At 44.1% G+C, this 15,854-nt stretch overlaps 1 protein-coding gene across 2 annotated transcripts; it reads left to right on the top strand.

Annotated features, from left to right (window-relative positions):
* The first annotated feature begins 58 nt into the window (after positions 1 to 58).
* CGRRF1 (cell growth regulator with ring finger domain 1) lies at positions 59 to 15,567 on the top strand. Of its 2 annotated transcripts, none has more exons than XM_072116128.1 (6): positions 59 to 299; positions 2,885 to 3,024; positions 4,089 to 4,266; positions 11,466 to 11,613; positions 14,521 to 14,628; positions 14,812 to 15,567. In XM_072116128.1, the coding sequence occupies exons 1-6, from the start codon at positions 259 to 261 to the stop codon at positions 15,106 to 15,108; spliced, it is 912 nt and encodes a 303-aa protein (XP_071972229.1). In that variant the 5' UTR covers positions 59 to 258; the 3' UTR covers positions 15,109 to 15,567. The 2 variants fall into 2 exon arrangements, with proteins under 2 accessions (XP_071972229.1, XP_071972228.1); XM_072116127.1 differs by lacking the exon at positions 59 to 299 and adding an exon at positions 306 to 469.
* The last annotated feature ends 287 nt before the right edge of the window (positions 15,568 to 15,854 follow it).

Here is a 15,854-nt window from a genome sequence, read left to right as displayed (position 1 = left end):
TGGCCATATTTGCAAAGGGCAGGAATCTACTTTCTACACCGTAGTTTGATCTGCAGGCCGTGGTCGTTGCAATCTGCCGACCTATTGTATAAATAGATCGGCAGAGATGTGTTCAGATTGTAAAACCTTAGACATTTCGTAACATATCTCGGGTGATGACTCCGGGCCCGCAACAAACGTGGCGGATAATCCTTCCGTGACATTAGGTCATCTGATCGTTCCGTCACTCAGTGTTGACCAATCAATGAGACAGGAAGGATGACAGCTAGTGTCAACGGTGGCCGAGAGAGGGAAAAACAGTAAGAAAGGCGTGTGTGTTTATTATCTGTTATGTTGTGGCTGGGGTTAGGCTACCCGGTCCTGCAATGCCAGCGATCTTCCTGGCCACGTTGTACGAGTATTCTCCTCTCTTCTACATTGCAGTGGTGTCTGTCTGCTTTGTAGTCACTTGCTGGATAGTCCTGGGATGGTGAGTGACTAGTAGATGCTTGTGTATAAATATATATGGCAGCAGCTAATCCTTTACAGAGATCTAGATACAGGGGGGCTGTATCTACTTCATGTCACATCTCTTATGTACAGGTCAGGGGATAAGGGGCTGACTGTTAGGACCCCCATATGGATAAAGTGCTGGATCAGAGCTCCATTCACTTCCATGGGACTGCAGATACCTCTATGATCCCTGCATGTCCAGCCCATTGTACCTATAGGACGCCTGTCACCCCCTGCTCTTGGGATCGCTGGGTCCCTCAGCAGTCAGACCTGACTGGCAGACAATTGTCCCCTATCCCGTACATTGTGAAATAATCCCTGACAGTTTCCAATCGCCATTTTAATAAAGATTCCAATAATTCTTCCCTGTTTCAGTAACCCGAAAGTATATAAAAGTCTACCTGGCTCCCTGCCAGCATGCTGGAGCGAGTCACAGGGGCGGTAGCTGTAATGGACCAAGTCCTTGTGTCATTCAGGCACACTTGCATTTTTCACGCGTGTGTTCTGTGCATGCTTTTGAAGTGCAGAACTTGCATTGCACTCTGACCCATATTAATCACTGGGCTTTTTGAGACTTGCATTCTTTTTCATGCAGACACACACATTTTCTTAACGCACGTTTAAATCTCAGCATGCACTACTTTTGCAAGTCACGCATGTCAAAAATGCCCCATACAAGTCTATGGAGACGCATCAAAAAAACGCATTGCAATCTGAGACAAGTCCAATGCTTGTTTAAAGATTAAGCCATGCATGTCTAAGTACTGACTATTCTTTACATGAAACTGCGAATGGCTCATTTAATCGGTTATCAATTAGAGTTTTTCACGCTTCAATTGTCATAGAAAAGATAGAGCTCAGTCCTGAGTCCTTTTCCACATTTTATCTGCACGTGAAAAACGCACTGAAAATGCTCGTGAAAAACTGAGACACTGAACTCTGACTGAAAACTGATTGAACTCTGATAAAAAAAATGTCAGTTTTTCACTATCGCATCCTGATCAGACTCTGACGTGATCTGCAACGCACGTGTGAAAGGGGCCTTAGTCATCCTCCATGGCCTGCAATCACCTCACGTGAGGGTAGGTAGGGATGAGCGAAGTGGACTCAAAGAAGCTTTAACATGCCCCTTTAGGTGAACATTTATTTTTGTCTTGTCAGTGCAGCCTCGACACTTTATAAATACATGTGCAAGAATTCTAGCGCAGTCAGACAGAAAACTGGTGCAAACACTGGGATAATTGTGTCTGACCAACCCCTTTAAAAGAGACTTAACTGCAAATAGGCCACCTGATGAATGTGGCTTCACACATCTGTGAACCAAACAACTGAGCAGTGGCCACCAATCTGATGACCCTGGTATCTTGGTCACAGCAAACCCCTTTAACTTGTAGAACTCTTCCTTTCCAGGTATCATATAACTGTTTGTCATCAAGTGTACTCGTGTCTCCCTTAGCATATCACTTCAAATAGAAAACTATGCAGGATTGAGAAAATGGGAGCAAAATCATGAAATTGAGTAACCGTTGAATAAAACTGCAAAAAAGGAAACTGCTCTGATAATTTTCTGATTGATTTATAGAAGAAGTCTAATGATTCTAATACAGGCAGTCCCTGGTTATGTACAAGATAGCTTCCATAGGTTTGTTCTTAAAGGAAACCTACCACTTGTAGTGGCAGGTTTCCGATGGCAATACCGAGCACCAGCTCAGGGTGAGCTGGTGCCGGAGCTTATTTTAGTTAGTGTTTTAAACCGCGGTATCGCGGTTTAAAACACTTTTTAAACTTTATAGCCGGCGCAGGCAGGTACGCGCGGCTACATAGGAAGTGAATGAGAGCCGCGTGCGCGGTAAGCGCCGAGCGCGTACCTGCCTGCGCTGGCTATAACGTTTAAAAAGTGTTTTAAACCGCGATACCGCGGTTTAAAACACTAACTAAAATAAGCTCCGGCACCAGCTCACCCTGAGCTGGTGCCCGGTATTTCCATCGGAAACCTGCCACTACAAGTGGTAGGTTTCCTTTAAGTTGAATTTGTATGTAAGTAAAAACTGTATATTTTATAATTGTAGTTCCTGACAAAAAACATTTTTTGCCCGAGTGAGAATTGGAGTTTTACATTTTTTTTCTGTAATGGGACCAAGGATTATCAATAAAGCTTCTTAACAGACACCAGGCAGCAGATCATTGCGGCCTGGGACTATAGTAAAGCATCGAGAGAGCTTCACCATAGGTCACAGTGGGCAGAGGGGTCCGTCTTTAACTAGGGGTCGTCTGTAAGTCGAGTGTCACGCCTGTATATGTTACACAATAGAAAGAATCCTACTGAGGTTCTAGATGATATGGATTAGATGCCAGAATAAAATAATTTTGTGTATTATTTTTTTCATTGCAGGCGTGGCCTGGATGTACCGGTTATACTGAGAAACTCGGATGAGAACACTTCTAATACTGTCATTTGTAAGAAGCAGATGAAAGAAGTGAGGAATCCCTTTGGCTTGGAAATACTTAATCCAGACACTGCCACACTTGATAGTAAGTGATAAACCATGTGCCAGACACTTTGGTTTCACCAGTGAAAGGGATTCACCATGCAGTTCTGATGCAGTGCTGATCATGTGCCTGGAATTAGCCTAAGGCCTGTTTCCCGCATGCCTGTTTCCCGCATGCCTGTTTCCCGCATGCCGGTTTCCCGCATGCCGGTTTCCCGCATGCCGGTTTCCCACATGCCGGTTTCCCACATGCCGGTTTCCCACATGCCATTTTTGTTGTTAACGCATCCAAAGCACAAGTGAAATGCATGTGAAAACGGCACGTGGGAAACTGGCCTCAGGGTTCACTGTGATCTGTGTTTTGTTGGTTTTTTTTTTAAATTTGTGGGGGATTTTTGCTACAAATTCCCAACCATTCGGACTTTTCACATGCTGCAGATTTCACACAACACGTGGACATATACATGGAAGTGTTCTGTAACATGAGACTGGGCATAGTGGCCCAGATATATTAAACTGGCTGACATAAAGGTTGATTCAGCTTGCTTATGTATGTATAAAGTGTTTGTGCTAGTTTTGTGTGGCGGCTACACACAACAAGACAGAAAAAATGAGCACCTAAAGGAGTGTGTTGTTGCCTAGTCAGAGTTTGCACCACATTTATTACAGCAACAGAATTGTGTTGCATGCTGTACATTAAAGGTGCAGTGCAGGGGGCGCCTGATAATTGAGGACCGTGCGCCAGTATTCAATAATCAGGCACACCCTGCACATTCGTGAGGTAAATCTTGGCCAATGTCATACAAATCTAGATGGAAAATGTGCAGGATGTTTTCCGCTAAATGTGATTTTCCCTCAACAGAACGAATACTGATAACCAGCGATTTGTGTATAGATATTTCCTCTTTTCATACAATGACAGCAATATCACTGCTTGAAATTTCAAGGTAAATTAAACCTTGATGGTTGTAGAGAAATTATGCCAGATTTCAATTGTCATTCATAAATGGTTTTCTTATCCTCAACAATTGATTGTGACTTTCCTGTTTGTGAGGTATCAGTAAGTATAGAGGTTTATTAAATGTATCTTTTCTTTTTTTTACACAGAGGGTGTTACATTGAGACCCCACTGTCTGGAGAAGAGTATTTTGTCCTGTTACTGGGGGTGCAGTGTACAGAAGGTACAGGAGGCTCTCCAGAAACATGTCTACTGCTTCCAGATTCAGACCCCTGGAATGCTGGAGGAGGCTCTGTATAGTGAATACCTTTACAAAGAGCAGCATATGTATCCTTTTCCTACTACTGGAGCTCAGAATACAGAGCTGCGCTCACTATTCTGCTGGTGGAGTCACTGTGTACATACATTACATTACTTATTCTGTGCTGACCCTGAGTTACATCCTGTAGATCTTATTATTAAAGGGGTTTTCCCTCAAACTAAAGTTAGGCCCAATCTACGGGATAGGGCCTAGCTTGCTGATCAGTGGGGGTCTCAGTGCTGAGACCCCCACAGATCGCGAGAACAAGGGTCTGTCGGACCTAATGGAGCAGAACGGTCATACGCGGCCATCTGCTTCATTAGTCTGACGGAGCAACGAGGGATCCGACGGACCCTTCGTTCTCACGATCTGTGGGGGTCTCAGCACTGAGACCCCAACCGATCAACAAGTTAGCTTTAGTTCCTGGGAAAACCCATTTAAAATATAGATGCAAAACATAACAATAACCACACTAATAAAAATAACACAAATAATATAAACACAATAGTTACCATTCCCATCATACTATATACAATATTTACAAAAGATAATGAATTCACTTACCTGCTGGTCCAACCTCTTTCACAACCAGGAGGTCCTTAAAGGTCTTATAAAACTCAGATGTTAAGCCAGCCGGACCTGGCGATTTCTTGAGGGCGAGCCCTTCAATCGCCAGGCTGACTTTCTCTTCCCTGATCATCTCTGTCAAAACATCAAGAGAGGGGTCTACTCCTGGCTCAGGGACAGTTTCAGCCAGGAAAGCCGACATCACATCCCGATCTAGATCCTTCCTGCCCAAGAGGTGTGAGTAGAAGGATCTGACGACCTCCAAAATCCCTGATCTGGACCTTTTCAGGGATCCCGTACTGTCAACCAGTCCTGTGACAACTTTACCATTCAGTGACATCTTGCAGTTTCTGTAAGGGTCGGGCGAGCGGTATTTCCCGTAATCCCTCTCAAAAACCAAAGATGCGTGTCTATCGTACTGACACCTCTTCAGCAAGGATTTCACTCTGGAGATGTCCTCACGACTACCTCCAGTCGAGACGAGATGGTCGAGTTTCCTCCTCGGGCCCTGATACAGGCAGTACCTGTCCAGGCTCCTGAGGCTCGAGAGCTGGCGGAAGAATCTCGCCACCCTTTTCTTGACCATCTCCCACCACTCTGACTTACTGCTACAAAGGCCCAGCAGTGGTACCTGGCTCTGAAGAAAGTCCTCAAAGGATTGTCTGATCCCCGCTTCTTCCAGGAGAGACGAATTGAGCTGCCAGTAGCCTCTTCCCATCTGGGGGATCTCTGTAATATTCAGAGAAAACAAAATTAAACAGTGGTCGGAGAACTCCACCTCAACTACAGAAACTGGTGAAGAAATTGCTTCCTCCTTTAAATAAAACCTGTCTATTCTAGACCTACAGCTACCCCTATAATAGGTGAACCCCGCGTGGCCTGGGGTGTGGCAGATGTGGACATCCACCATGCGAGCCTCACTAGCTATGCTATTAAGAGCGACGCTATCATAAGTCAGCTTGTCTCTGGAACCTCCCCTATCCTGGGACCTCGTGACAGCATTGAAGTCCCCTCCAAAGACCATCTGCCGACTTGTAAAAAGGTAGGGCTTGATCCTCATAAAGAGACACTTCCTGTCCCACTTGTACTGGGGACCATAGATGTTAATAAGACGAAGTTCTTGTCCCTTCATGAGGACATCCAGGATCAGGCATCTCCCCATTTCTAACTCAACTCGTTGGCATTCTACCCGTGCGGTGACAAGGACCGCAACTCCGCTATACGGCTCGGCCGCAAGAGACCAATAGGAAAGCCCGTGTCTCCATTCCCTCTTAGCTTTAAACACGGCCGCCAAATCTGGCAGCCTGGTCTCCTGCAAAAATAAAATGTCGGCTTCAACACGGCCGAGAAAATCAAAGGCCGCAAATCTAGCCGCATCAGACTTAATGCTGGCGACATTAATGGACGCCAGTGTAAACGGAGTGGGTGCCGCCATCATGAGTGATTGAGTTAGACAGCTTTCTTTTTACCCATCTTACCACCACCCTCGGGAAATGAGCACCCCCTTTTTAGGCATATTGTGGTGTCCATCTCCCACACCTCTGATGTTTCAGGGGCAGATCCAGAACCTGCCTCCTCATCCTCATCTCCAGACTCTGGGCCAGTCTCCCCTCTTGAGGACCCTGACTCCCCAGGGGGAGACTCGGAACCTCCTGCAAGCCCCTCCGCCGCCTCTGGCCCTTCACCCTCAGCCCCTCCATCGGCAGGAGAGGCTCCATCCAGGGCCAAGAATCGATTTGAAAGTTCGACCAGCCGGGGGGTCGTTTGCACCTTCCTTGGGTACCTTAGTCGGGGAGGGAGAAGATCTTACACCTCCCTTCTTTTTACCCTTTTTCTTCTTTTTGGCGCCACACTTACGCTTTTCCTTTAGCCACAGCTCTACTCCCTAGTCTGCTGGTGGAAGCACTATGTACATATATTAGATTACTTCTCCTGTACTGATCCTGAATTTAATCATGCGTTATATTCCAGAACTTCCGTCATCATTTTATTATCATAGTCCCTACGTACATACATTACATTACTGATCCTGAGTTACATCCTGTATTATACTACAGAGCTGCACTCACTAATCTGCTTGTAGAGTTACTGTCTACTCCATTTCATTACCTATACCCATAGGCATATGAAGCATGAAGAAAACTGTGACCAAACTCACCAATTAAAAGTCCAAAATCCTTATTCAAGAGTCCTCCATAAAAAAACAGCAGTTGAGAGAAAGCAATGTTTTACGTAAAACAAGCTGTTGTTCGCCATGCTTTCCCCGTGCTCCTCCTCCACCTGATCTGCTGCTTTTTATAAAGGACTTTTGAATAAAGATTATGGACTTTTAATCGGTGAGTGCTGCAGTTTTCTTCATGCTTCATGTTTATGCCCATGAGATGAATTCTATTTCTATTGCTATACTGTTGAGCACCACAAGTGCTGTGTCTGCCTCTAATCCAAGCTGTGAAGGTCTGACCAGTGGTTTAAAGGGATTCTTTGGTGTTGGAGTATTTCATTACTCATTTTGAACTAATCCTTAACTTAAGCCAGAGTTGCACTCAGTATTCTTCTGCTAAAGCCAAAATATAAGTGACACATTGCTGCACCAATTGGTGCGAGGATCTGAGGAGACATTGCATATGACATTCTGTCACCTTAGTATTCTTATATAGCACATTAAGGGCTCGCCAATATTTGTCTTCCATCCTGCATATTTAAGTAGGATAATGCTAACTTGCACACAACAAGGGTTTGTCACGACAAATTTAAGCACTTAAAGGATAAAGCTAGCATCATCATCTATAAGTGGGAATCTATAAGTCCAATAGCAACATCTGTAGACAACTGTTAGCAGGTATCATATAGAAACTGTCCACTAGCAGAAACGTGAGGGCAGCTATGTAATGTACTCATGATGTAATTTAAGATCAGAACAGAAAAAGTAATACATTTACTAAGGGCCCGATACGCGTTTTCCCGACGTGTTACCCGAATATTTCCTTTTTGTGCCGATTTTCCCCTGAAGTGCCCCGGGGTTTTGGCGCACGCGACCGGATTGTGGCGCATCTGCGCTGGCATGCACGCAATGGAAATCGGGGGGGGGGGGCCTGGCCAAACGAAAACCCGGTGGATTCGGAAAAACCACCGCATTTAAAAAAAAAGTGTTGCGGAGCTTGCACTTACCTTCGCTAGGAATAGGCCGGTGAACTTGAGTGCGTTCCTATGCTCTTAAGTGCAGCAGCACCACCTGGTGGACATTGAAGGAACTGCCTTAATGAATCCACCCGACCCGAATCCACCACAGAGAACGCTCCGCTGGATCGCGAATGGACCGGGTAAGTAAATCTGCCCCATAATGTCATAAATAAATATAACAAAACTCAAAGGGGCAGATTTACTTACCTGGCCCATTCGCGATCCAGTGGCGCGTTCTCTGCGGTGGATTTGGGTCCGCTCTGAGTAAGAGCAATAGCAGGCTTCTGTTAAGATATTAAAGTAAGTGTCTAAACTTTACTGGGAAAGTGGAAGGAGAACTGCAGCATGGCCACTATATCTATTTCTGCTATACTGTAATGTGGCCACTAGGTGGTGCTGTCAGACTGCTGACTATTAAACTGCATGCAATAGGTAAATCCATGTGCAAATAAATGCTTGAGTGTTAAAGTAGCAGAAGCAATTCTCTTACAGAGTAAGTTTATGTTTCATAACCTTCTGCAACTTTCAAGGTTCATTTATATTTATATTCTTCATATTTTACCGCATTTCTGTTTATTGTCGGTAAATGGAACAATTCATATTTACAATTATTGCTTTAACGTCTTCCAGTACCAAGAACTAGGAATGTTCTCAACTTCTAAACTCCTAACACCGTCCCAACTGCGATAAAGGAGGGCAGCATGTTGTGGTGGAGGGACTGGTAACCTTTACAAAATAGATGCATCCCGAGGAAAGAACATTGGAGCGCATTTACTAAGGGTCCACGGAGCGCATTTTCATCGGTTTCCCAGCGATTCCCGTGTTGCGCCGCATCTAACGGTTTTTTGACGCTCGCGATCGGATTTTGACGCATCGGTGTCGGCTTTCACGCGACACAAATCGGGGGGGTGGGCCATCGGACGATCCAGACAATGCGCGGGATTTAACATTTAAATTGTTTCACAAGACATGCACTCACATACATCGGGAAGAATAAGGTGAACTCCAGCGGACCTCAGCGGGGAAGCGACAGATGCAGGATCTCGGGCGCACGATGTTGATGAATCTTCGTCGGACCGTCCGGATCGGGGATCGCGTCAGGACCGGGTAAGTAAATGTGCTCCATTATGTGGCAATGATAAACCTACATCTTAAGACATCATCCAGAAGGTTAAAGTTTGGGTGCAAATGGATCTTCCAAATGGACAATGACAGGAAGCTACTGCCAAACTGGTTACAAGCTGGCTTAAAGAAAACCTGTCACCAGGAACCTCATTTTCAATAAAGACAGGTTTCTGAAGGTCATTACAGCTCCATTGCTCATAAGCCTTTCTGCTTTCGCTAATCATTTGCATTACAATATAATTATGTGTTATAACTTATGCCACTGATGTCGGCTCACCAGGCTGTGACCTCTGTGAAGGAGCAGGAAGAACAGTACAGGAGCACAAAGGTGGAGGCTAAGAGCTGAGCAGTTTGTAGCACAGACAAGTCACATGTTTTTTGAAATGCATCCAAACCAAAGCCCACCCCTGAGATTCTGTCAGGGTACAAGGTAAGTTATAACACACAATTATATTGTAATGCAAAGCTTAGAGAAAGCAGAAAGGCATATTTGTAATGCAGCTGTAATGGGCTCCTGTAACATGTATTTAGTGAAATTGAGGTCCCTGGGGACAGCTTCCCTTTAAGAATAAGTTGACAGGGGACATGTATCACTGCTTCTATACCAGTTTCTGTCGTAGAAACACTGCAAGAAATTTAGATTATTTTTGCGGCTTCACCACTTCCATGCCATGTGGGTGTTGATTGGCCACAGTGGACGTTCTTTATGTACAACTACGCCCTCTGACCTGGTGTGGTTATGCCTTATGGCACAGCCGGCAGACGGATGAAGAGGACAGGGTGGGTGTGGCCCTTATCATACGTGTATAACAAACTCCTCACGATGATTTGGAGTGGCCATCAAAAAGCCCTGATCTTAATCCTCTTCAAAATTTATGGGTGAAGCTGAAAAGGCAGGTGAGAGCAAGGCGGCTACAACATGGCTGTTACACCAGTTCTGTCAGGAGGAATGGACCCAAATTCCTACCAACTATTGTGAGAAGCTTGTGGAAGGAGATCCAAAATGTTCAACCCAAGTCATTAGGGCAAATCGTAATGTTATACATGGAAAGTAATAAAAATGCCTCAATAATCTCTCATTATCCTGGCATTTGTCAAATATGAATAATTTTTATCATCCTAATTTGCCTAAAACAGGAAAAGTTTGTTCTGATTTCATGTCAGATGGTAAAAAAACTGTATATGTGTATTTTTATATAGTGTATGTAAACTTTTGCTTTCAGTTGTAGTTTGGGTACTTGGATGTGTCACTGTCCTAAACAGTTCCTGTTTTTAACCGCTTACTTCTCAAACTATTAGGATTTTTACCGGATTGCAGTAAAGTAGAGTGATCTAACTTAGTTTGTAGCCTTGTTATCTGGTGACTGCTGAGGGTATGATAATGACTCACCAGTGACTCTACTGACAGGAAGGAAAAGGAGAATCCCTGACTTACACCCTTTACTGGTAGAAAGATTTATACAATGCTTCTAAGATCATTATACATCAGTCCAGGATGCTCAGAGCATGTCACAATCATACCCTGCAGTCTCCAATCACCTAATACTAATTTACTATTACCAGTATTAATACTATTTACACTCAGCGTATACATTGGGAAAGCTCCCGACATCACTGTCGAAACGCCCCCATGCATCGGCAGCAGCCAATCGCCATCTGCTGCTGATGTACACTCCTCCCCCCCCACTGGGCGTCACTGTATGCCTATATGTATGTTGCCTAAATATACGTTGTGAGGACATATTGGAATTCCCCCTTACAATATATGGAAAATAACGTGACATGAACCCTGCCTAAGGCCCCATTCACAGAACCATATGGGGGACATATGTACACCCCATAGACGGCAATGTCCCGCCCCGTCTCCGTTTTCAAAGAACTCTGGGATCAGGGAACCGCTCCGTTATGCATCTATTTCAAATTTTTAGACACCCACATTGAAAAAGATGCATGACGGAGCGGTTTCCCAAGGGTGGGGACAGGGAACCACTTCTCACAGACCACTCCCATAGGACACTGCTCTTCAGAAAAAAAGGTAAAAGGTTCATCTAACTTTTCTTTTTATCGTCTAAACACAGTTTTATTATACAAACACTTTGGCAGTGTGCACACTATTCTCTGGGGGAGCCAGAAAAAGGGCTCCTGATGACGGGTTCCCTTCAAGACTGAACGTCCTATGTGTAACCTCCACATGATACTTGGGTGCACCCTAGGTCAGCAGGAATTCATGAGCCAGTAAACCTAGTAACCGCTATTTCTCTGTATCAACAATGTGGTGTATGAATAAGCCCCCTCTTACTCACTGTCTGCCTCTTCTATCGTGAGCACAGCATTTTCCTAAACACTCATTCAGCGTGCAGAAACAAAGCAAGGAAGAAATATTAATTCAGCTGCCAGAGGACAGCAAGATAGAAGATTTTGGCGCGGTGCCTCGGACGCGTTATCCTCTTGTAGCCCTGCTGACAATGTCTGATGTGGATGAGCGGGAGTTATACCCTATTGTAAGTCTAATGCATGAATAGCTCTTTCCTCGTGATGGATGGGGCTTTCTGCTCTACGTTTATGTCCTTGTTTTTACTGGATGAAGATCAGTAACTTGTGGTTTGTTGCTCTCAGATCACATTTCTGCTTGGTGGTATAAAGGGAAGCCCCAGACTCCAACCTAATTATTTGCATATTTTCATAACCGATAATAGAAAGTCCCTGTCTTTCCTAATCTTCCTGACATACTTGATATCGCACCTGTTGTCTGGACACAACACCAGCGGCCATTTTCTCACAATGATGTTACAAAGGCTGAAAAGCTGGACAGATGTAATAGTCGTATCAAGCGAGGACAGGAGAGAGATTGGTGCTAGTGATATGGATACAATTGTAGCAAACACTCAGCTGTGAGAAGTATTAGGTCTGTACAGTTTTTTTAACCTCTGACTGTAAGGCTATATTCACACTGCCGTTGCCCGCCCGTACCGTAGCGGGCAACGGCAGTGTACGGGGAGAGGAGGAGGAGGTGAGCGCAGCTCAACCCTGCCCCTCTCCATAGGAATTAATGGCACACGGCGCCGTACTACGGATAAAGATAGGACAGATCCTATCTTTTTCCGGGTACGGAGCGGTACGGTGCCGCACATGTGCGGCACCGTACCGCTCCCGTAGGGTGCCGTGTGCCCATTGACGTCTATGGAGGACGTATATCAGTCCTCCATACCTCAGTGTGAATGTAGCCTAAATCTGTAGATTTCCATTCTTTCAGGAACTGAAACAAAAGATTTGCAGAACTTTTCATTTTATGACAAAATGTTAAATACTATTACCCTTTCAAAATTTCATTTCTTTGGGAAATTAAAAGAAAAAATGTGTGCAATTTTAGGGCTTTTGGCCTTAAAACACTTTTTAACACAATTTTGACATTTAACATTAGTTTTATTGTCCTTCCTTTCTTATCAAGACTCTTCTATCCAACACAGGAGAAAATGCTTCCCCTCCCTTCTGTGTATGAGGACAGTCGCCTCTCAGCACTTTCACACTGCCTCTGAGATGCATGTAAATATTTCATGCAGTTTACCAAAATATGTCCCCAAGTTTAGGCAACAAAATTTTTTCATACTATTTACACAGTCCCTGGTGGTCAGTGGTACTAACTATTCTATATAAAAGCAGATGGATACAAGCTAAGAGTCTGCTCTCCCTGCACACATAGCTCTTATGCACACACACATTTCGGCTGCCAGGGTTGGTAACAGGTATCGGTAGGCCCCTACCCCTGTGAAATATCTCCCCCTCTGAGTGTATTGGTTTCATCCCTTTTGGGCAAAGTAGAGCATCAATCCTCAAAGTGAGGTAACATATTCTACAGAACATCATGTTACACTAACATTTTCTAAACTGGGGTGTACTTGCCTCAGGTAAAGATTGCACTAGTGAGAGTGTTTCCATCACGTGCCCCTCGGCTAGGGGAGTGATTCTCACATAAGGGAACGGTCCATCTCCTCTCTCAGATTTGGGACTAGTGTGTTCCTGAAATCTGAGCTGTAGGAGACAAATGTGGAATTCGGCATTCTGCTGACTTAGGCATTTCCGTAATCGGCAGCAGGAGCTTAGGTAGAGCCGTGGATCTATTACATACCACGTGGAGGTGATTTCCAGCTTCCCTGGGTTTGATGACTTCTAGATTTCATGTTTTCCAGTAAATAGGACATTTTAGCTTAAACTTTCCTGACTTGATGGCATCAGTGTTTTGTTTTGTTCACAGTAGTTTGTACAGTAAATTCTGGGGACCCTCATAAAGGGGGGCACATACCTACAATACACTATATATTCCTCCAGAGACTGAGGAAGGGGTAATATGTAGATTTCTGAGGAACCCTCACAGCCTCTGCAGCACAGTTCAACTCTATGGAACTGCTACACATAGGATAATCCCTTTAAATGACCACCTATGGCTGTCCTATAAAGATGGGTTGAGCAGCAGATTCCTATCCAGACAGGGTAACAAGAGATTCCCGATAACATTAATCCATGGTTAGGGTATAAGTTGTCTTTGTGGGACTTTTTTAAAGGACTTTGCCCTTGAAAGAAAATTCTCAAATTTACACAATAAAGATAATTTTTAACCCCTTACTTTATAATTTTACTCAGTTTTATTGCTGTTTTAGCTCCTATCACTGATCAGTGTAATATTCCATAGTGTGGGCGGGGAATCTCTGAGCAGACACTTCATGATTCCGCTAGTGCTGTGAGATGCTGTTTGCTGACAATGTGCTTAGATTATTAGGGTCCAGGTTTATATAAACTTTCATTTAGCTTCTAAACTTTGTTCTAGTATCTGACACATAGGGGCTTGTAAACTAAGGTCCCTCGGCCGCATTTCCGTTCTGTTTTCCACCGTTTTCGGGGAATCGCGGCAGGGATTGCGTAGCATGCGATTGGTTTGTGTTGCAATCACGCCGGTTTTCACGCGACACAAATCGGGGGGCGGGCCGACAGACGATCCGACGGATTCAGACAAGGCTCAGGATTTAACATTTAAAATTGTGTTGCAAGCCAAGCACTTACATGCATCGGGAAGAAGAAGGTGAGCTCTGGCGGACCTGATCGGGGAAGCAACAGATGCAAGATATCGGGGGTGCGCTGGTAGTGAATTACGGCAGCTGTTCATTCTCGTCGGGGAACACACCTCGGGGATTGCGCCGGGACAGGTAAGTAAATCTGCCCCATAGAGAGAGATCAGAGACATGAGAGATGATAAGATCCAATGTTTATCATGCACTTGAGTGTTGGACAAGGAGAGTTTCTTTTACACATCTTTTGTGAGTGTGAAATTTTTGTTGTTTCCTTGCTGTTTAGATTTCAGGTTGTCATCACTTTTTTTTATTGTATGGGTTTACATTAAAGTCTTCTCCTTACAGGTGTCCATGCTCACCATCATTCATATTCCAGACAGAAGTTACAGGATGCCCTGCAGGATAATGTACCAGTATCTGCTGACCTCACAGGGTCAATTCTACGACCTTAAGGTAAAAAATTTGCAGTTTTTTGGGCTTTTTTCTAATTTATAGGTTATTAGTTCTCAGCCTGTAAAAGAAGTTTTCACTATATTGGGGATAACCTTAGTACCACATGAAGACCACCGACAGGGATGGCAGAACCTTTTTACTACTCTTGAACATTTGCTTTAAGAGCAACTTTTTCTTTTCCAGCAACTTTATATGTCTGTGAGCGATAACCCAGAAGAGTCACCAGAGGCCATGGCAGAGGATGTCTCCACGGATAAAGAACTGCTAGAAAAATTGGGAATATCAGAAGAGGAAATGCAGGAGAACAGTGCCAAGGACTGTGTTGTGTGTCAGAATGACTCTGTCAATTGGGTATTGTTACCGTGTAGACATGTTTGTTTGTGTGATGGATGCTTAATGCACTTTCAGCATTGCCCAATATGTCGACAGTTTGTTCAGGAAACCTTCCCTTTACATAGCAGGACACCACTAGTAGAGTAATGAACAAGCATATAGTTATAGTTATATCAGTTTCGGAGGTCCCATAGAAGTATATTAACATGGGGTGCTTTGGGACCTCAGCACTCATCCTTGTGATTACTGGGGGTCCTAGCGGTAAGAGCCCTGTGGTTAGTAGACACGTATTCCCTATCCTGTGGATATAGGATAACTATTTGTGGGATAATACCTTTAAATGCTATAATTGTAGCTGCCTGTAGTGACTAGGAAGAACTAAGGAACTAGCTGCAAATAGTTTATCCATAAAACAGAATTCATTATTGGTTGTTATAGTGAACACCCAAACTGACTGCTTGAGCCCCCACACAGAGGATACCCTCCTAGCCCTTTTCAAATGGAACAACAGCCACTGCTGCTCCATTGATTTCTTACAGTGTTTGTGGATACATCCCTTTAAGTTTGACACCAGCTCAGCTTCAATCCATTTGAATGGAGCTAAAAGCCACTACAATGAGAATGGAGGATCTGCAGATTGGTGACCTCCAATAATCAGATGCTAATGGTCTATCCTATGGTTAGGCTATCAAAGTCATTAACCTAGGAAAATTGCTTTTATAAATTAATCAGTACACAACGGCGCAAATATACTAATATTGTCTAAAAGATAGACAGTGTAAAGCAAGGCCTTATTCAACAGATTTATCAAAGTGTCTGATGTTGAATGATACATTCTCAAAAATTTTGGGAAAAAGTTTTTAATAGAGTAGACAAATTTAGCTCAGTGCATG

Source organism: Engystomops pustulosus, chromosome 7, assembly GCF_040894005.1.
Source record: "Engystomops pustulosus chromosome 7, aEngPut4.maternal, whole genome shotgun sequence".
Lineage (NCBI taxonomy): Eukaryota > Metazoa > Chordata > Amphibia > Anura > Leptodactylidae > Engystomops > Engystomops pustulosus.
The sequence above is the reverse complement of the archived record's forward strand: the minus strand, read 5'-3'. Positions and strand labels throughout refer to the sequence as shown.